The following is a 20,512-nucleotide window of genomic DNA, read 5'->3' on the forward strand; positions in this document are numbered from 1 at the left end:
TCTAGTTAGTGAATACCCCCTCCCTCACTCCCCACCCTAGTAACCATCAAAGAATGTTTTCTTCTGTGTTTAAACCTTTTCTTGAGTTCTTATACTAGTTGTCTTATACAATATTTGTCCTTTTGTGACTGACTAAATTCACTCAGCATGATGCCTTTCAGATTCCTCCATATTATGTTTCACGGATTCATCATTGTTCTTTATCGTTGTGTAATATTCCATTGTGTGAATATACCATAATTTGTTTATCTGTTCGTCCGTTGATGGGCACCAAGGTTGTTTCCATCTTTTTGCTATCGTGAACAGTGCTGCAGTGATCATGGGTGTGAACGTAAGTGTTTCCTGAAATTCTAAAGGCATGAATAAAGGAAGGAACTGGAGTAAGTACTTGGTGTATTTGAAGAGCTCACTGAGGGCAGGGGCTCTGTCTAATATGTGTTTTTTATCTCGTGTCTAACATTGCATGTCATACCTTGTGGGAGTTCATTAATAAGGGGATGAACACTAGTACTGTTCATGACTGTTAGACTTTACTTGATTGAGAAAACGAATTATACATTTAAAAAAAATTCTGGAGGTCAAGGTAGCCCTGAAATGTACCTAATTGTTTTCTTCTTTATTAGTCACTGCATTGTAATGAGAAAGCCAAAACCCAAACACGCTGCCGTTAAGTCGATTCCGACTCACAGCTACCCCATAGAGTTTCCAGGGCTGTAACTCTTCATGAAAGTAGACTGCCACATATTTCATATCTTTCTCCCAAGGAGTCGCTGGGGGTTTCCAACCTCTCACCTTTTGATTAGCAGTAAATTGTTTTAACCGCTGCCTCAGCATCACCTCTGTAATGAGAAAGAGAGAGATGAAATATTAAATTGAGCTGCCTTCTTAGCAGAGAAGTCTTACTGCAATCCTAGGATACACATTTTTTCACACTTTTAATTATCTCTGAAATCAGAGTATGTCTTATAATTGATGAATTGTTACAGCTTATTAGCATCATAGGTATCCTGGTGGTGCAGTGGTTAAGCATTCGGCTGTTAATCAAAAGGTCAGAGATTCAAATCCACCAGCCGCTGCACGGGAGAAAGATGTGGCAGTCTGCTTCTATAAAGATTACAGCCTTGGAAACCCTATGGGACAGTTCTGCTCTGTGCTGTAGGGTCTTTATGAGTTGGAATTGAGTTGATGGCAATAGGTTTGGTTTGGTTTTTATTAGCAGCATTTTTTCTTAGCACACAAACAGTGATATTTCTTGCAATTAATACATCTTAGGTGTGGTGAACTGTGGTGGCCATCCTCATTTTTTAATACAATACCTGACTGATTTAGGTTAACATCTCATACTTTAGTTTTTTAATTTTTATTTTGAACATCAAATTCCTAAGAACAATATAACAGGATTACTTTTCCAAAATTTTAACAAATTGTTTTGTATATTGAGTGTTTTGCTTCAGGATGGTAGACAGAATAGCTATGAGGCAGCTTAGTCAAGTCTGTAGAGTCTAAAAGAGCAAAATTACCTCTTTGCTGTCTCTTAGTTTTCAGGAGCAATAGAGAACTGGGCAATTCAGCTTGGAAGGTCAGCTCGGAGAGACCTGGTAAGTGGTGGCGTTCTTGAGTGGATTCATATGTTTTTTTGTGTAGCTTAAACATTACCAAAAAACCTGCCTTCTCTTTGAAGTAGGAAGTAAAGATATTTTTTATTCCCCAAACTGGGTAAACATGCATTCCCTTCATCTCTCTGCTGAAATCAAGATACATCTTATAGTTTAGCTGCTGAAGTTTTCTAAATTTCTACCTTTCTTTGTACTTTAGTGATTCCTTTCCTGAAAAGTTACCAGTGCTGCTTCATTGGCTGCTAAGGGTAGGGGTACAAATACCATTCTGTTACCTCAGGCCAAGAAAGATTCTCAGGTCTTTTCTCTGTCTCATACTGTACTTGGTCTTTTCTTCCTTTTCCATTTAGGCTGGCTAGTTGGCTAGCTCCTTTAGGTCATAGAGGCTGTAGTTTCTAAGATAATTCCAAGTATATAGTCATTAAAGGGCAGTTCTTTATGTTGCTCCTCAGATATTCTGACCCTGTGAGGTTAAAGTGTTGTGATAACATTCAGTTATTAACTGTGGTTCTTATTATTGTAATTAACCTAATGAATGCTATACTCTTTAGACCCTTCACATTTTTTGATATGCCTCTTCTAGAAGTGTATCTTAAGAGAAATTCTGAAAAAATTTTGTGCACAAGGTCTGAATGTTAGACAGTCAGCTTATGTGTGTCTAACATTGGAGGAATGGTGAATAAGTTATAATCTAGCCACTTGGTAGAAATTATGTAACCGCTAGAAAGTATGTTTATCAAGATTTTCATAAAAACAAGGTTAAATTGTTATGTTATAATGTTAAGCATAGAAAAGCAAGCTACAGAATTCTATATTCAAAATGATTTCAATTGTGAGGAAAGATGCATATTAAAAAGACTCAAAGGAATATGTAATCCTCAGTATGATCCTGGAGACTGATTAAAATTGCATTTGTATAATTGCCTTGTTCTTTTCCAGAATCAGATTGAGGCAGAACTGAAAAAACATTGGCAGCAGTTGTTAGAGGGGCTTTCCTCCTATAGACCTCCCGGGTATGGCTATTCCATGTATCTGTTAGAGAAATTCCCCTGAGGAAGCTGGCATAGATGAAGCCATCCTCATATATTTATGATATTGCTGGGTTATGTAGATCAAAGAGAATACAATTTGGTTATCAGTGGAAAAGAGTAGGGCAGATTTTTCTGTCTATTGAAAGAAAGAAAAATTTATTCTAGAAATACGGTATTGGAGAATTAAATTGTATGACCCTAGTGTCTGGGAGTGAGGATTTCTATATATTCAACTAATATTTTTAATATCATTTGGGGTCCACCGTGTTTATGTGAGACAATGTGAGCACTGAATACTGGGATGTAGCAATAAACAAAGATAATAGCAGCTGACATTTACATAGTGTTTCTATGTTCCAGTGATTAAGCACTTGACTGATATTAAGTCGTTTAATCTTCCCAACATCCCTTTGAGATAGGTACTATATTATTTTTTGGTGAATATATAGATTTTTTTATTGGGCTGTGAAAAATAAGCAATAATAAAATATAAAATAGTTAAAAAAGAAGAGAATACAGCTTGCAGAACTAGAAATTTGTTTTAATTCCTAGTCCGAATCTCATTCTGTTCCACACCACAGTTCCCAACCCTCCTTCATTTTTTTTCCTACTTCTGAACCTCTGCTGAAGTTACTACATTTTCACTTTCTGTTTTCACTCTCTTAAGTTAGTAAAGAACTTTTTTTTGTTCATCTAGTAACCCTTGTTGTGTAATTATTTTGAAGTAAATCCAAGGCATCATATGATTTTATCTGTAAATACTTCACTATATATCTAAAATATATGAACTTCAAAAAGGGAGGTAATTACTTTATTATCATATTTAGGTACTCTTATTATCATTGTTTCCCTTTTATAGATGGGGAAACCGAGACACAAAGAGGTTAAGTAACTTGCCTCAGGTGGCACAGCTAGTAAGTGGTAGAACCAGGATTTGAACCTGGTAGTCTTACTGCAGCGTCTGTGTTCTTAATCATCATTCTGTGTTGCCTCTTTTGGAACTTATTGTTTACTCCTATACTAGCCTTTATGTTGTGAATTTTCTGTGAAATGTAAGAGTCTCTTTTAAAAAAAAAATCCAAAAACAACAACAGCGTGCTTTAATTCACAGAATGGCCATTTGTGGCATTTAGTTTCTTTTTTAAAGAGAGAAATTCCCTTTAAGTAATACGGGATTTAAAGTCTGACAAACATGTTTTTGTTTTAAACTAAACTTCAGACTTTATTTGAATTTAACCATTTTTTTCCTTTAATGTCCTCTTTCTGTTCCAGGATCCAACCCAGGGTACCACATTGCATTTAGTTGTCATGACTCCTTAGTCTCTTCTTGGCTATGACAGTTTCTCATTCTTTCCTTGTTTTTCATGACCTTGACAGTTTTGAGGAGGATTGGTCAAGTATTTTTTAGAGTGCCCTCAATTTGTATTTGTCTGATGTTTTTCTCTGTATTAGACAGGGGTTATTGGTTTTTGGGTCAATACACAGAGGTGAAGCACATTCTTATCACATATCAGAGGTTACATGACAACCACATGAAATCACTGGTGATGTTAACCTCGGTCACTTGGTTAAGGTAGTGTTTGCCAAATTTGTTCTCTGTAAAGTTACTTTATTCTCTGCCCTGCTGCTCTGTTCCTTAGAAACGAGTCAGTAAGTGTAGCCCACCCTCAGTATGGAATGGTGCTGGTGGAATTAAATTCCACCTCCTGGAGAGGGTAGTATCTATGTATATTATTTGGAATTCTTCTGTAGGGAAGATTTTTTTCTTTCTCCCTCATTTTACTATTCATTTAATTATATGATACGGACTCATATATATTTATTTTATATATATTTTATATTTTGTTCCATCTCTGAAAATTGGGAGCTCTTTTAGGTTGCCTTCTGTGTCTTTTTTTTCTGTCAATTTTTGTTTATTGTACTTTAGATGAAGGTTTACAGAACAAATAGTTTCTCATTAAACAGTCAGTACGCATATTGTTTTTATGACATTAGTTAACAACCCCACGACATGTTAACACTCTCCCTTCTCGACCTTAGGGGACCTTTTTCTTTGGTGAAAATATACATAGCCAAAGTTACACTATTTCAGAAGTTTCTACATGTACAATTCAGTGACATGGATCACATTCTTCCAGTTGTGCTGCTGTTCTCACTATCATTTTCCAAATTATTCCATCATCATTATCTTCAACTCACTGCCTCTAGGCTTCCTATCAAACCTTTTGAGTTGCTGTTGTCAATATGATCTCCAATAGATAATCCTTTTCTTTTTGGTACCTTAGATGAAGGTTCGTGGAACAAATACTTTTTCATTAAACGGTTAGTACCTTCTGTGTGGTTTTGACATGTCTCCATCCTTTTGTTTTTTGAGCATTTATTTCCTAGCAGTATAAGATGCACCAGATTCATCTTGTTTTTTTCCCTGCGCCAGCCCTAGAATCAGCCATTTCTCCAAGGAGTGCTGGTACCTTTTATTGGAGAATGGTATTTAGAAACCAAGATCTGGATGCTGGAAGTGCTCGCTGCTACTAAGGTGTTTTAGCTTCTAGGCTATGTCAGTGGACAGAGGTAGTTAATATATGTATGTATACTAACAGACCTGGTTTTAAATTTCCACTCAACTTTTTATTAGCTGTGGGATTTTTGGTAGGTTATTTAATCTTTCTAAGTGTTGGTAATTCCACTTGTAAAATGGGGATAGTATTATTTACCTTTCAGGGTAGTTGTAAGGATCAGAAATAATTAATGTAACTTTATATACCTACAAATAGTAGATACTGTAATAATGATGGTTTGTAACAGACATATAGTATATTTATTACTTAGAAATAATCAGTTTGTGTTATAAAGTCTATAGAGTTGAACTTGTGTGTTTGTGTGTTTGTGTGTATGTGTGTGTGTGTGTGTGTGTGTGTGTGTATTTTTTAGGCACCTAAAATGCAAAAAAGGTCTGTAGTAAAAATATCAGTATTTTTATTTTAAACCCCTAGGTGGTTATTAAGAATGAGGAAATGATTCATTGTTCTTTTCATAGTCCAAGTTCAGCTGAAAAAGTGAAAGCTAACAAAGATGTAGCTTCACCACTGAAAGAACTGGGTTTAAGAATCAGCAAGTTTTTGGTGAGTAAAAATTAGAACTATCTCCGTTTATTACGTACATTGTGAATGTGCATGGTTCCATTGTTAGTGATTGTCAGTGAAAATTCAGTTTATTTTAGTTTTGAGCATTAAATTGAGCATGCTGTGCTTGAAAAAATATTCAATGTGGTTTTTAAGGTAACTAGTTTGTATTTAAATATATAGCTAATTGCTTTCAATTTTGGAAGCCCAGATCTTGCCTGCTGCTATATTAATAATGATCATGAATAAGCACATTTGTTTCTGGCATTATTGTACAAATTACATGTACGTTTTTCTCGTATTTGGGTTAAAATTATGCTATAAGAAATCTCTTGAAAGGACTTGTGTTTATTTAAGTCCTGTGTTCATTCCAGAGGACAAGTCTTCAGAATGCTTGGTATTCTGTGTATGATTTCTGAGCTGAGGTGGCTGTTCCTCACTTATAACCTGTGTATTTCAGGGTCTTGATGAAGAACAGAGTGTGCAGTTACTCCAGTGTTACCTTCAAGAGGATTACAGGGGTACTCGGGACTCACTGAAGGTTTGTGGTTATGTCCAGCTCCTTTCTACTGCCTTTATCCTTTTGCTTGTTGGTTTTAGATTTTTGCTCCAGTTTTTTGCTACAGGATTTTGCTACCAGTTCTTTGCAACAGAGGTAGGTGATGAGATATAGCCATTCTCAGGAAGGGCTTTCTAAAGGCTTGAAAAAACATGTATTTCAAGCTGAGGTCTGTCCTTAGACTTGGAGGAGTGATATCAGAGTTGAAAAGATCTTGAGAAACCATCCAGCCTGCCCAACCCCTCATTTTACATATGAGGAAATTGAGGCAAGAGGAGAGCGAGGGGATTTGAGCTCAGGTTTGGATATGCTTAGGTAAAAAATGTTTCCAGGAATGAATGGCAGTTTTAATCTTGAGGGATGAGATGATGATGTGTACCTTTGACTTTGTGAATTGAGTTTAACCTGTAAGGTGGCTTCTTGTCTGCTTTGTTTTCCTTCAGACGATACTACAAGACGAGAGGCAGAGCCAGGCCTTGATCCTGAAGGTCAGTAGTAGTCACCGTTTTCATTCTTTGATGTAAAATTGAGTGGCAGCTTTGTTCTCCCTGAGCATTGTTCACCATTGACTCTTTTGTTGGGTAAGCACTAAGGTCTTAGCAAAGACGCGTATTCACTCATTTATGAAATAGGAGGCTTTTTTCCATTGAACCTAGATGAGGAGTTTTACCAGAGGATGTTCTTCAGTCGGTAGTGCTGAGAACTGGGTCATGGATATTTTTTCTCTAGTTCTAAATCCAATAGGATTCATTTGTATTTCTTTATTCCTCTATCCCTTCTTCCCTCTTCCCCCAGCAACAGTTTCACTTAGAATCCCATTTTTAAATGGAATTTGACGATGGATACTTAAGTAATTTCCTATTTGGTATTTAGTGAGAATAAAATACATTAGTTTTTAGCAGTTAAGACATGTATCAGAGGTATTTTCATATTTGCTTTGATATATTTGGCCTGTCAGTTTATAACATTGTGTGTTACTTGAGTGCTCTGACTGAGAAATGATGCTACAGAACTTGTTTGGAAACTTGTTTATATTATTAAATAATAATTCCTTTTATCTTGCATGAATTAACTTATCCTGGTTTATGAAGGTGTTTTGCTTTCTTTTGGACTACCTCAATGTGTATCTGTTTCTGTGATTGCTTATATAAAGCTAACTTGTCACATCTTTAAGCAATTTCTTTACCAGCAAACTTAAAATTGAGTGTCTTCTGTGTAAAGATGAATAACTGATTTTGAATCTTTTGGTTCTTCTCAGATTGCTGATTATTACTATGAGGAAAGAACCTGTATTCTTCGTTGTGTTTTACACCTTCTCACATACTTCCAATATGAAAGGCACCCCTACAGGGTAAGCCCATTTAGGCCTCTTGCCTCTTTGTGCTCTATCATTGAGCCCTTTGTAATAATTCTATATTATTCATTTTCATATACTTTTGAATATTTACCTTTTACTCTAGGTATAACTTACTCTTGATTTTTTTAAGGTTGAATATGCAGACTGTGTCGATAAATTAGAGAAGGAGCTAGTTTCCAAATACAGACAGCAATTTGAAGAGCTTTATAAAACTGAAGCACCAACATGGGAGACACATGGAAACCTTATGGTATGTGCCCTCCTGTAATCCTTAGGACTGATGAACAGAGCATAATAGAAAATCTAGAAGTAGACCCAAAGACTGATAGGAAATGAATGTATGATAAAGGTGACATTTCAGATCAGTGGGGAAAAGGTTGGATTATTCAATAAATGGTGTTAAAACTACAGGGTAACCATGTAGAAAAAAATCTAGCTGTATCTCTAATTACTACTTTCTACCAAAATAAAATTTAGATATATCAGTGATTAAAATTAAAAACAAACAAAGCAAATACAACTGTTAAGGCACTGAAGGAAAATATGGGAGTTTTTGTTTGTTTTTGATTGGGAGAGGTCTTTTTAAGTAAACCTCAGAAGCCATAAAAGAAGAAAAAAAAAGAGATAAATCCAGCAGCATCAAATAGAAAACCTTTGCAAGATAAATCTCCCCAATAATGCTATAAACAAAGTCAAAAGAGAAACTCATATCAAAAAGGGCTGATACCCTTGAAATGTAAGGAACTCTTAGAAATCAAGTAGTAGAAAACCAATAGCCCCAGAGAAAAAAGGGCCAAAGCAGTAAACAGATTCACATAATAACACTCTTGCCCAAGGGATGGGAAAATGGGTACTCTCATATTTTGCTGTATAGGTATAAATTGGTACAACTTTTAATATAAATTATGACAGTATCTGAAAATAGGAAAAGCACACATCTTTTGACCCTATAGTTCCTTTAGGAATTTATCCTACAAATACATTCATACTTATGTGAAATGAGTTATATAAATGACAGATCTATAGCATTCTCCCACACCCCAGCTTTATTAAGGTATAACTCACATCCAGAATTCATTTATTTTAAATGTACAGTTTGATGAGTTTTGGCAGTTGTATGCAGTTATGTGCAGTAAGCACCAGCATGATCAATATATAGAACATTTTACCCCAGGAAGTTCCCTCATGCCCCTTTGTAGTCAATGTCTGACCTCTGCCCCAAGCAACCACTAATCTGCTTTCTGTCACTATAGTTTTACATTTTTCAGACTTTCATATAATTTGAATCATACAGTATATAGTCATTTCTGTTTGTCATCTTTCACTGAGCAGTGTTTTTGAGATTCATCCATGTTGGAGCATGTAACAGTACTTCATTCCTTTCTATGGTTGAATAATATTCCAGGGTACAGATTTACCAGTGTTTGTTTATACATTGATCAACTGATGGACATTTAGGTTGTTTCCATTTTTTGGCTGTTATGAATAATGGACTGTGAACATTAGCATATGGGCTTTTGTGTAGACATCGGTTTTCATTTATCTTGGTTAGATACCTATATCTTCATTAATCTCTGCTCCTTCATATTTCTGTTTACTTACTTTGGATTTAATTTGGTCCTTTGCTGATTTCTTACGGTGAAAACTTAGTTAATTTTAGATCTTTTCTAATAAATAACTATAAATTTTGTTTCAAGCATTGCTTTCAGCTGCATCCCATGAATTTTTATGTATTGTATTATCATTATCATTATTCAGTTCAAAATATTTTCTAATTTCCCTTGTGATTGGTTTTAATCATGTGTTATTTAGAAATGTGTTGTTTAATTTCCAAACATATGACATTTTCCTAAATAGCTAATTGTTATCAATTTCTAGTTTGATTTCAGTTGTGGTCATAGAATATACTTTATATAATTTCAGTCTTTTAAAATTTACTATCCTATGGTTTATGTTTGAACGTATGATCTGTCTTGGTGAATGTACCGTGTACAGTTGAAAAGAATACGTATTTGACAGTAGTTGGGTGTGGTGTTCTATAATATTAGTCTTGTTAGAGTTGTCCAGATCTTCTGTGTCTTCACTGATTTTTTGTCTCATTTTTCTATCAGTTGTGTGGCATTGATTTCAATGACAAAAGATTGGTAATTACCTAAACGCCATCCAGGTAGGCTGGTTAAAATAAATTATAGCATTTCCATGCAGTGGAATAGTATGCAATATTAAAAATTATGAGGGATCTGGCTGCATGATTTATGGTGTATGCATGCGGTAAATTACTATACAGCTATAAAAAGAATAAAAAATAAGAAAATTCTTTATATACTGTTATTGGAAAAAATCTTTAAGATATATTGTTAAGTGAAAAAAGCAAGATGCAGAGTAGTTTGTGCAGTATATTATTTGGTTTAGAAATGGGTAGATAGATAGAAAGGAAGGAAGAAAGAATGAAACTATGTTTTTTAACCTCACTTTATTTCTCTTTTTCTTTTTGTTTTTTCTTCATTGGTTGTGCAGACTGAGCGCCAGGTGTCTTGCTGGTTTGTTCAGTGCCTTCGGGAACAGTCCATGTTGCTAGAAATTATTTTCCTTTATTATGCCTACTTTGAGATGGCACCTAGTGACCTATTGGTATTAGCTAAGATGTTTAAAGAACAAGGATTTGGTAGCAGGCAGACCAACAGGCACCAACCTGGTGGATGAGACCGTGGATCCTATTGTGGATCGGATTGGGGAAGTCAGAATGAATTGAAGGTCACAAAACTTGTACAATGTTTAGAACATTGATACTCCTGTGGTTATGTGAGTGAGTGAGAATGAGATAGCTTTGCCATATTGACTGGCCACACTAATGGATGGGGAAATGGATGAGTGTACTACCATGTTTCATTCAGGTCATACAGGGTGTAAAGGCTGGTATTGAGAGGGACATGTTCTCTCAAAATGCATGTTATATTCTGCTCTTTTACTTACTGTCTTCATCTAAAGCATCCATCCATTCATTCCACAAAAATTTGTTGAGCATCTGTTGCAGGCCACTGTGCAAATACTGGTGACAGTGATTAGTGAGCAAGGCAGATGTGTTCCTTGCCCTCTTTGGGGTCATAGGCTGTCAAGTTTCTTATATTTTTCTCTGTTTATGGCGGTGGCTGTATCCATGTTTTGGGGTCTGTTCTCTCTGTAAAAGAATCCCTGGTGGTAGTGGTTAAAGCACTTGGCTGCTAACCGAAAGCTTGGTAGTTGGAACCCACCAGTGGCTCCATGGAAGAAAGATGTGGCCGCCTACTTACGTAAAGATTTAAGCCTTGGAAACCCTATGGGGCAGTTCTGTTCTGTTGTGTAGGGTCATTTTGAGTCAAAATCGACTCAACGGCAACAGGTTTGGTGTCTCTGTGAGCAAAGATACACGCATAAGAGGTGAGACGATTTACCTGGGTCAGGTGTGATTGGTGGCTATAGAAAGCTTTAGTACCAGATCTGTGCTGTCCGATATGGTAAGCACAAGCCACATGTGACTATTGAGCAATTGAAATGTGGTTGGTTTGAATTAAGATGTGCTGGAAGTTTAAAATACTGGATTTCAAAACTTAGTACAAAAAACAAAAAGTAAAATATCTCAATAACTTTGTTGTTATTGAAGTGCCTTATTCTCACTTTATTCTCCAGTGATGTTCATAACAGCGATTATGACACTGTGGTACTGTTTCTCTTTCCAGCTACTTCAGTGCCCTTATTCTGGTGGAAGGCATGGATATCGAGTCCCTGCACAAGTGTGCTTTGGATGACAGAAGAGAACTGCACCAATTTTCCCAGGATGGGCTTATTTCTCAGGTGAACTTGGAACAGCCTCTTTGCTTTTGGGGATGGTTGATAGTTAGTAGTATGTTGTTAACCACTTGGTTACGTAGAGTTTTCATTGTTGTGGAATTTGAGGTTCTACATAATTAAGCAGTTAGTTGGATCTGAAAGAAATCTCGGATTTGTCAGTCAGTCATCTACAGAGGTTATAGTTTAATCTGTGAGAGCGAGAGGAGCCTCATGCAGATAGTGGAAGGACTAAAGAGGACCAAGGACAGAACCTTGGGGATTGTCTGCCTGTATGGGGCCTATGAAAGAAAAGGAAAGGGGAAGGACATTGAGATGGGATGGGTAGAAAGATAGAAAATGAGGAGATAATCATGGAAAGTTCAAGAAGGATCAGGGTCAGATTTCCTAAGAGTCTTCCATTTGAACATGTATTTTATAATCTTAAATTGACACCATTTAAAAGCAGAAAATAAAATTATGGTTAAATGGAAGAGGATTTTATTAATGTGGTGGCTGGGATTTTGAGCAGAGTAAATAAAATGTCCGATTGGGAGAGAGAGGCTAGTAGAGATGAGTGAAAGGCTTACTGAGTATGATGAAGAATCTTGTTAAGGAGTCTTGAGCCTTTCTGTTCAATGACACAGATGGTGTTCTCTTTCTCAATATGATATGGACCTTTTGATGTTGACCTTTGGGGACATTCCACTTCATGCTCCGGTGCTTTTGGCCTGGACTGTCCTCCGTCACACCCTGAACCCAGAAGAGACAAGCAATATTGTCCGGAAGATAGGTGGCAAAGCCATCCAGCTCAGTGTATTTCAGTACTTGACCCGGCTCCTCCGGTCACTTGCCAGTGGGGGAAATGATTTAAGTCCAACACTGCTGGCATGTGAGTATGAGAATGGGCAGAGAGCGGGCATAACGTCGTTAATGAGCCATTGTAATAGTGATGTGGATAATGTTTTTACTATTATTTATGGAGCATTTAATATGACCAGATACCGTACTCAGCACTTTCTATACATTATTTTATTTGATCCTTTTAACACTGTTTTTGTTTTTAATTGTGCTAAAATATACGTAGGTAGTCCTCGACTTACCATTCTGATGGGGTTCTGATCATAAGTTGAGTACATCTTTTAGTTTTCATTATTATTGCCTTTTATCATCAGTATCTTCATAAATCTGAGTTTTCTTTGTCTTTGGGGGTTGGAAACATTACAGCAAACATCTGTGAATGAATACCTGAGAAAGATAACAGCAAATTACGTGCTACAGCATTGTTTGTAGTACATATTACTGTACTAACAATAAGATGTACCTGCCCCCCCCAAAAAAATTTGGTTTTAAGTGCAATTTGTCATAACTCGAATACGTAGTAAGTTGGGGACTACCTGTATAACAAAAAATTTGCCATTTTAACAGTGCACATTACTGGGGAAGCCAGCACAGCTTGTACAAGGAAAGGTCATGGAAGCTCCATAGATACTTCCAAACTCCCTGAGGGACTGAATTGCTGGGCTGTGCGGACCATAGTCTTGGGGAACATCTAGCTCAATTGGCATAACACAGTTTATAAAGACAATGTTCTACGTTCTACCTTGTTGAGTAGTGTCTGAGGTCTTAAAAGCCTGGTCTCAACCCTTTGGGAGCAAGGGAGAATGAAGAGAACAAGATAGAAGGAAAAGATTAGTCCAAAGGACTAATGGACCACAGCTACCAAGGCCTCCACCAGACTGAGTCCAGTAAAGCTAGATGGTGCCTGGCTACCACCACTGACTGCTCTGACCGGGATCACAATAGAGGGTCCTGGACAGAGCTGGAAAAGGATGTAGAACAGAATTCTAACTCACAAAAAAAGACCATATTTACTGGTCTGACAGACTGGAGAAACCCTGAGAGTATGGCCCCTGGACACCCTTTTATCTCAGTGGTGAAGCCCCTCCCAAAGTTCACCGTTCAGCCGGGGTTTGGACAGCCTCGTAAAACAAAACGGGACTAATGAGGCACAGCAGTCCAGGGACAGGGACTAGAAGGTAGGAGGTGACAGGAAAGCTGGTGATAGGGAACCCAAGGTTGAGAAGGGACAGTTTTGACATGTCATCGCATTGTTAACCATTGTCATTGGGCAATATGTGTACTGTTTAATGAGAAACTATTTGTTCTGCAAACGTTTCTCTAAGGTACAAAAAAAAAAAAAAGAATTATCTATGTGAGATCAAATTGACAACAGCAACTCAAAAGGTTTGATGGGAAGCCTAGGGAACAGTGAATTGAAGATAATGGTGATGGAATAATTTGGAAAAGGATAGTGAGAATAGCAGCACAACTGGAAGAATGTAATCGATGTTACTGAATTGTACATGTAGAAACTTTCAAAATGGTGTAACTTTGGCTATGCATATTTTCACCAAAAAAAGGGTCCTCAAGGTCGAGAAGGGAGCGTGTTGACATGTTGTGGGGTTGTTAACAAATATCATAAAACAATATGTGTACTGACTGTTTAATGAGCAACTATTCTGTAAACCTTCATCTAAAGTACAATAAAAAAATTTTAAAAAAAATTTGCCATTTTTTAAGTGTACAATTCAGTGACATTAATTACATTCATTAAGTTGTACAGCCCTCACCACTATTTATTTCGAATAGTTTTTCATCCCTCCAAACAGAAACTCAGTATCCCTTAAGTAGCTGCTCGCCATTTCCCCCTTCCCCAGCCTTAGTAACCACTTTTGTCTCTATGCATTTGGCTATTCTAGATATTTTATGTAAGTAGGATTGTACAATATTTGTCTTTTTGTCTAACTTATATCACTTAGCGTAATGTTTTCAAGGTTTATCCATGTTGTACTGAATAATATAACTCCTTTTTGTGTTAGGGATTATTATCCTTGTTTTGCAAATTAGGAAATTGAGACTCAGATGTAATTTACCTCAGCATAACAGTAACAGCTAGTAAGTGGCAGATGGGTATAGTTTGAACCAGTTATGTCTGACTCTTAGCCAGTATGCATACTCCTAGAAGACAGCTTTGACCACATTGACTGGAGAAATCTTTTGGGGGACTTACTTATTCAACTCTAACAGGACGAATTAGAAATTCTCATGAGTCTTTTTGTTTGTTTGTTTATTGTTGTAGTTTAAGTGAAAGTTTACATTTCAAGTTAGTCTCTTACACAAAAGTTTATGCATACATTGTTATGTGACCCTAATTGCTCTCCCCATACTGTGACAACACATTCCTCCTTTCGCCCCGATTTGCTATGTCCGTTCAACCAGCTCTTAACCCTCTCTGCCTTCCCATCTCACCTCTGGACAGGAGCTGCCTGTTCAGTCTCATGTATCAACTTGAGCTAAGAAAGAAGCACACTCTTCACGAGTATCATTTTATGTCCCACAGTCCAGTCCAATCTTTGTCTGAACAGTTGGCCTCAGATATTGTTTTAGTTCTAGGCTGATTGAGAATCCGGAGGCCATGCTTTCCGGGGTTCCTCCAGTCTCAGTCAGACCATTAAGTCTGGTGTTTTTACTAGGAAATTCTCTTGAGTCTTGTAGTAGGGCTTAATTTGAGTGGCACGGTGTAGTCTGCTTTAAAGTGCTAAAATGAAACCTCAGCCAACAGGCCCCACTTGCTGTCACTGGTTGATTTATCTAATAGCAGTTTGGGCATTTGCATCAGCACATAGATAGACAGTTCTTTCTCTAGGCTCAATATGGTTTTCTTTTTCCCCCACTCAAACTTTGATCATTTTTAAAGCAGTTTCTTTTTTATTTTTTTTTTACTATGTTGTAATATTTATGGTTCCTACCTTCTCTTTTTTCCCTTTGCCTTCCTGATCTTGGAACTAAATTAGGAAAATTATAAGGATTTGGATTCTCTTCCCGTTTATTTACTGGGACTATATTAATATATTAAAATTAGGCTAAATCTGTGAAGAGTTGTGTTACTCAGAATTATTCACTGACTCCTTTGCTGTTTCAGTGCACCACCAGCACCGCGTGCATGTGTGTCTATGGACTCCTTTCCTTCGTTCTGACCTCGCTGGAGCTGCACACTCTGGGCAATCAGCAGGTCAGTGTCTGGCTTTCTTGAGGCAGCCTACACAGCCCAGCTTTACAATCATCGCCCTAAAATACCCTCTTGAAGCTGATATTCTTTACCTCAGTGAGGTGCTAAGTTGGTTATTGCTGTTCATTTTCACTTATTGTATTATCAAGTGATTCATGTTAATTGTAGAGAAATTAGAAAATGCTAATCAGAAGAAGAAAGTGTAATCTCACCACACAGGATAAATTGTTACTGTTTTGATATGTTCCCTTCCAAACATTTTCTGCACATACAGATAAAAATAAAGTAATTTTTATGGGATCACAGTGTATGTACTGTCTTCTAACCTAATTTTTTTACTCTGTAGTATATATGTCGCAATCATCTGTGAATGCTAATAAATATTCTCCTGTAACTTTTGAAAAAATGAAATATTTCAAACTTATACTGAGGTAGATAGAATTGTATAATAAACTCACTTGATCCCATCACCAGCTTCTAACAATTATCAGCTCTTGGCTAATCTTATTTGATCTCTGCCCCTCCCCACCTTATTTTGAAGCAAATCCCAGACAGCATTTAATTTTGTCTGTGAATGTTTGACTAAAGTTTAACTTGACACCATTATCACATCTAAAAAAATAATTTATCTTCAAATATCAAATTTCCCCTTGTCTCATAACCAGTTCAGTTTTGACTCATGGCAGTCCTATGTGTGTCCGATTAGAACTGTGCTCCAGAGGATTTTCAGTGGCTGATTTTTTGTAAATAAATCGCCAGGACTTTCTTCCAAGGTGCCTCTGGGGAGACTCAAACCTCCAGCCTTTTTGGTTAGCAGCCATCGAGTTAACCATTTGCACCACGCAAGGACTCAGTTGTCTCATAAACATCATAAATTTATCATAAGTTTATTTGTTTGGATCAGGATCCAGATAAAGTCCACTTATTGTAGTTGGTTGATACATCTTTCAGGTTTCTTTGTCTATAACTGCACTGTCTACTAGGGTAGTCAGAAGCCACATATGACTAAATTTAAATTAACTAAAATTAAAAACTCAGTTCCGTAGTTACACTAGGCACGTACAAGTGCTTCAGTAGCCATATTGGAGAGCACAGACATAGAACATTTCCATCGTCTGAGAAAGTTCTATTGAACAGTGCTAATCTCTAAGTTCCCCCTTTGTTTTTATATATCCTTGCAGTTTTGTGGTTGTTGAAGAAGAAATTAAGTCATCTCTCCTAGAGAATATTCCATGTTCTGGATTTTGCTGATTTTGATCCCTGTGGTGCTGTTTAACATGTTCCTTCCTCTTCTGTGTTTCCTATAAATTGGAAAATAGATCTAGAAACTTGAGCAGATAACTCAGGTTTGAGGTTTTTGGGTTTTTGTTGTTGTTTTAAAGCAAGACTGCTTCATAGGTCATGGTGTACCTTTCCATCCGGGAGGTATATAATATTTGGTTGTCTTTGTTTTTGTGGTATTTGCAGCCATTAGTGATCATTGTCTAGATTCTTTAGGGGTTGCAAAATGATCCCATTCTAGTTCTGTCTTTCCTCCTTTGTTTATTACTTTGAACATTTTTATAAGAAAGAAATTTTGCTCTCATCAGCTATTTGGTGCTCTAGGATAGAGCACTATACATGCTTTCTTTGTTTCCTTTATTTACTAGTTTTCCCTAGCACCCTCCAAAGGTCCCTAGCATGCTCCAAAGGTGGCTAGTGAGGTTTTTTGTTTGTTTGTTTGTTTGTTTTTGCATATATTTTAGCATGGATTTAAGTATTTTGTTGTTGTTATTGTGTGCCATTGAGTCAATTCCAACTCAGAGTGACCCTACAGAACGGGGTAGAACTGCCCCATAGGGTTTCCAGGTAGCGGCTGGTGGATTCACAATGCCAACCTTTTGGTTAGCAGCCTGAGCTCTTAACCATTTTGCCACCAGGGCTTCTTAAACATATTAGCTGTTGTTAATCCATTGCAGTTATTATTCTTATGCTCAGACAGTCCCATCTTTGGCCAGTGTGAGCTTTTTCAGATTGGTTTCTGACTTCTTTTGACACTACCCTAATATATTTTGATACCTCTATTGTTTTCTGGTAAGACAAAGTGTTACAGGGTTATCTTGTAGGATTCCTGCCCTAGACCTGAAATCTACCATTTCTCCAAAGAGCTCTGGTTCTTTTTTGTGGGAAATGGTATTTTTTAAGTATCCCTTGGCTTTCCCCAATGTCTGTGCCACACTCCCAGCTCCTGGCTCGTTTAGATGCTCCTTCTCTGCTCCCACAGCTCCCTAAGTTACCGCTACTGTAGTCCAATCACACTTTTCTCCCCACCCTTCCGATTTACCTTGTTCACTCTTGTATCCCCAGTTTTGAGCAGAGTGCCTGGCCTATAGTACATGCTCACTAAATGCTTTTTGGCTAATAGATGATGAATGGATTTTGTGTTTTAGTTGAGGTTGTGTGTCTGGGCAGAGACTGTGTCTTTGCCTAGACACAGCCCACCCCAGTACAGCTCATCTCTTGCCACGTCCCACCTCTAGACCTAGACCTAGCGAGTCTGAACCACTCAGCATTCTCTGGATGTCATGTTCTTTCCCCTCCAGGGAAGCCTGTGCTGTTTCTTTTGCCTGGAATGCTCTTCTCCAACCCTGTTCTCCCTCAGGAGTCAACTCAGGCAACACTTCCTCCAGGAAGCCTTCCGTGACCCTACTAGTCTGAGTCCTATGCCTCCGTGTTTCCATAGCTCCTGGATTTCCCCCACCAGACCCCTGGGCACTCAAGATTGTAATTGTTGACTTGGCATCTCCCCAGTAGACTGAGGTCTGGGAGGCAGGTATGCTGCCTGATTCTCTCCTGTCACCCCAGACCCTAGCCCAGGGCCTGGTACTGAGCAGGCACTCAGAAAACCTTGGCAGCACAGCAGGTAAATCTGCAGTCGTCACACACATTCCAGCTGACGGTGGCTTTCGCTTCCTTGTAGGGAGGCAGCTTCCATGGATCAAAGGGAATGCCAGGACCCTGCCCAGAAAGACGTGGGCCACCCTCAGCACCGACAGCCAACGCGAAGATAGCAGAGCCGTCCACTGGGTAAGGACTGGGCCCTTCCCCACCAGACTAGCTATGGCCTCTGTTCAGGTGCCTTCCCCAGCCTAGGGAGCAAAGGGCAACATCTTCGCTTCACAGTCCTTTGCTCTTCTCACTCTAGGCCAGGGATCCGGGACAGAGGTGGCGAAAGACAGAGTTCTTCCTCTGTCTCCCAACTCTGGCCAGCTGAGTAATGCTCTTTGAATACCAGTGTTAAGTTTCATTGTGAATCTCTGTTTTTTCTCCCTCACTCCAGATCTTATCAGGCGAGTTGCTAACCTGCTACCTTGTGATCACGTTTCCCAAGGTGTGTTCCGTGGAACACCAGTTTCTTTGGCCACAGTGGTCGCCTAACTCTGGGAAACAGCATCTTGTTGTTTTCCTTGCTGCAGGACTTTTCAGAGCCTTGAATGTGTTGAGATGAGCATAGTGAGTCTTTAACAGGGAGCTAGCAGATCAAGTTTCCTCACATTTATTTGATCACATAGACATGTTTGGAGACTGGGGTTCCTTGGCCCATCTTTGGAAAATGGTTCCAAAGGCAGGAGAGTGCACTGGTTATGATCCAGAGTCTGTAGTCAGTCCTGGGTTGGAGTCCCAGCTGTTACGTGCTTGCTGAGTGACTGAGCCAGTCATTGTACCTCTGTGAGACTCAGTTTCCTCATTTATAAAAAAGGGATAGTATTAGTATATACCTCCCTTTAGAATGTTTTGAGGATTAAATACATTGACATAGGTAAGGTACTTAGCAGAGTGTGTGTCCTCGAAAGTGTTCCCTAATCATAGCTGTTGTTCATACAGACTACTTTATAATTTGCAAACACATCCACATCAGTGATCTCGTTTGAGGAAGCTTGGGCAGTGGCCATTACCCACATTTACAGATGTGGCAACTACGGCTCAGAGTAAGGAAGCAACTTTCCCAGAGTCATCAGGAAGGGAAAGAGGGACATGGGACTTGAACCCAAATTCCTGGAATCCTGAGTCAGGACCCGTTGTTCTTGCCTGATGCCTTCCTGCACCCCCTCCCACCTCAGCTTTTTGTGAAAGAAGGGCTGAGCCTTCCCAGCCTGGACTTCTAAAGAAATAGTAGTCTTGCTTTTTAGAGTAGTTGCCAACATAGTTGCATGTTCATTATATGTTTTTATAATGTTTGCATTTTTGATATAACATAGAAAGTAAAAGTCTCCCACAGTCCTATCTCCAGAGATGATCACTTGGAATGGGAAGGGGCATATTCTTCCACATCTGCTGTTACTGTTTGCTTATTTTTACACAAACGTTAGAGCTACCGTTTTGCAGCTTGCTTTTGTTTCATTTAATGGCACCCTGGACATCTTTTCCCAGGCAAGAGTTAGGTCTGTGTGAGTCCCATCAGAACATCCTGACACCTCTCCTGCTTCCTCCCACCCCCCACGCTCCCCTCTCACTGTCGTGGGGTTTTCAAGCTGTCTGGGCATGTGCAGCAGCAGAGTGGGGTGGGAAACGCCTGTTAGGTGATTTTGTCTACTCTTGTTTATTGGGAGGTCAGCAAACCCTGGCCCTGCCCTGTAGGAGTTTCCTGTTGGTTTTGAGGAACTCTGCCCCGCCTCCCAAAAGGGGAGGCCTGAGCCCTGTCACTCTTGTTAGGCAGTGATGAGCAGGAAGCAGCAGGTCCTGCTTATCTGAGATCAGAATTCCTCCTCTGTGCCAGGGACGCTTGGAGGGAGCAGCATAGGCCACACACACACAGGCACACGCACACGCACAGACACACACGGACACACACACGGACACACACGGACACACACACACACACACGGACGGACACACACACACTCACGGACGGACACACACACGGACACACACGGACACACACACACACACACACACACACACACACACACAC

The 20,512-nt window shown here is 38.6% G+C and overlaps 1 protein-coding gene across 4 annotated transcripts in view; it reads left to right on the forward strand.

The window, feature by feature from the left end:
- LOC111820450 (nucleoporin NUP188 homolog) overlaps positions 1–20,512 on the forward strand; it is a 39,295-nt gene that overhangs the window by 6,721 nt on the left and 12,062 nt on the right. The window contains exons 2-12 of one of the 4 annotated variants that reach the window (XM_023730795.1): positions 1,539–1,598; positions 4,933–4,969; positions 5,685–5,769; positions 6,230–6,310; positions 6,772–6,816; positions 7,587–7,679; positions 7,816–7,935; positions 11,402–11,516; positions 12,137–12,381; positions 15,475–15,564; positions 18,521–18,627. In XM_023730795.1, the coding sequence (XP_023586563.1) occupies positions 1,539–1,598; positions 4,933–4,969; positions 5,685–5,769; positions 6,230–6,310; positions 6,772–6,816; positions 7,587–7,679; positions 7,816–7,935; positions 11,402–11,470 (590 nt within the window). In that variant the 3' untranslated portion in view covers positions 11,471–11,516; positions 12,137–12,381; positions 15,475–15,564; positions 18,521–18,627. Of the gene's footprint in view, positions 1–1,151; positions 1,599–4,932; positions 4,970–5,684; positions 5,770–6,229; positions 6,311–6,771; positions 6,817–7,586; positions 7,680–7,815; positions 7,936–11,401; positions 12,382–15,474; positions 15,565–18,520; positions 18,628–20,512 lie in introns of those variants that run through there. The other 3 variants (XM_023730796.1, XM_023730794.1, XM_023730793.1) reach the window with 3 other exon arrangements.

This window comes from Trichechus manatus, unplaced genomic scaffold (assembly GCF_000243295.1).
Source record: "Trichechus manatus latirostris isolate Lorelei unplaced genomic scaffold, TriManLat1.0 scaffold00038, whole genome shotgun sequence".
Classification (NCBI taxonomy): domain Eukaryota; kingdom Metazoa; phylum Chordata; class Mammalia; order Sirenia; family Trichechidae; genus Trichechus; species Trichechus manatus.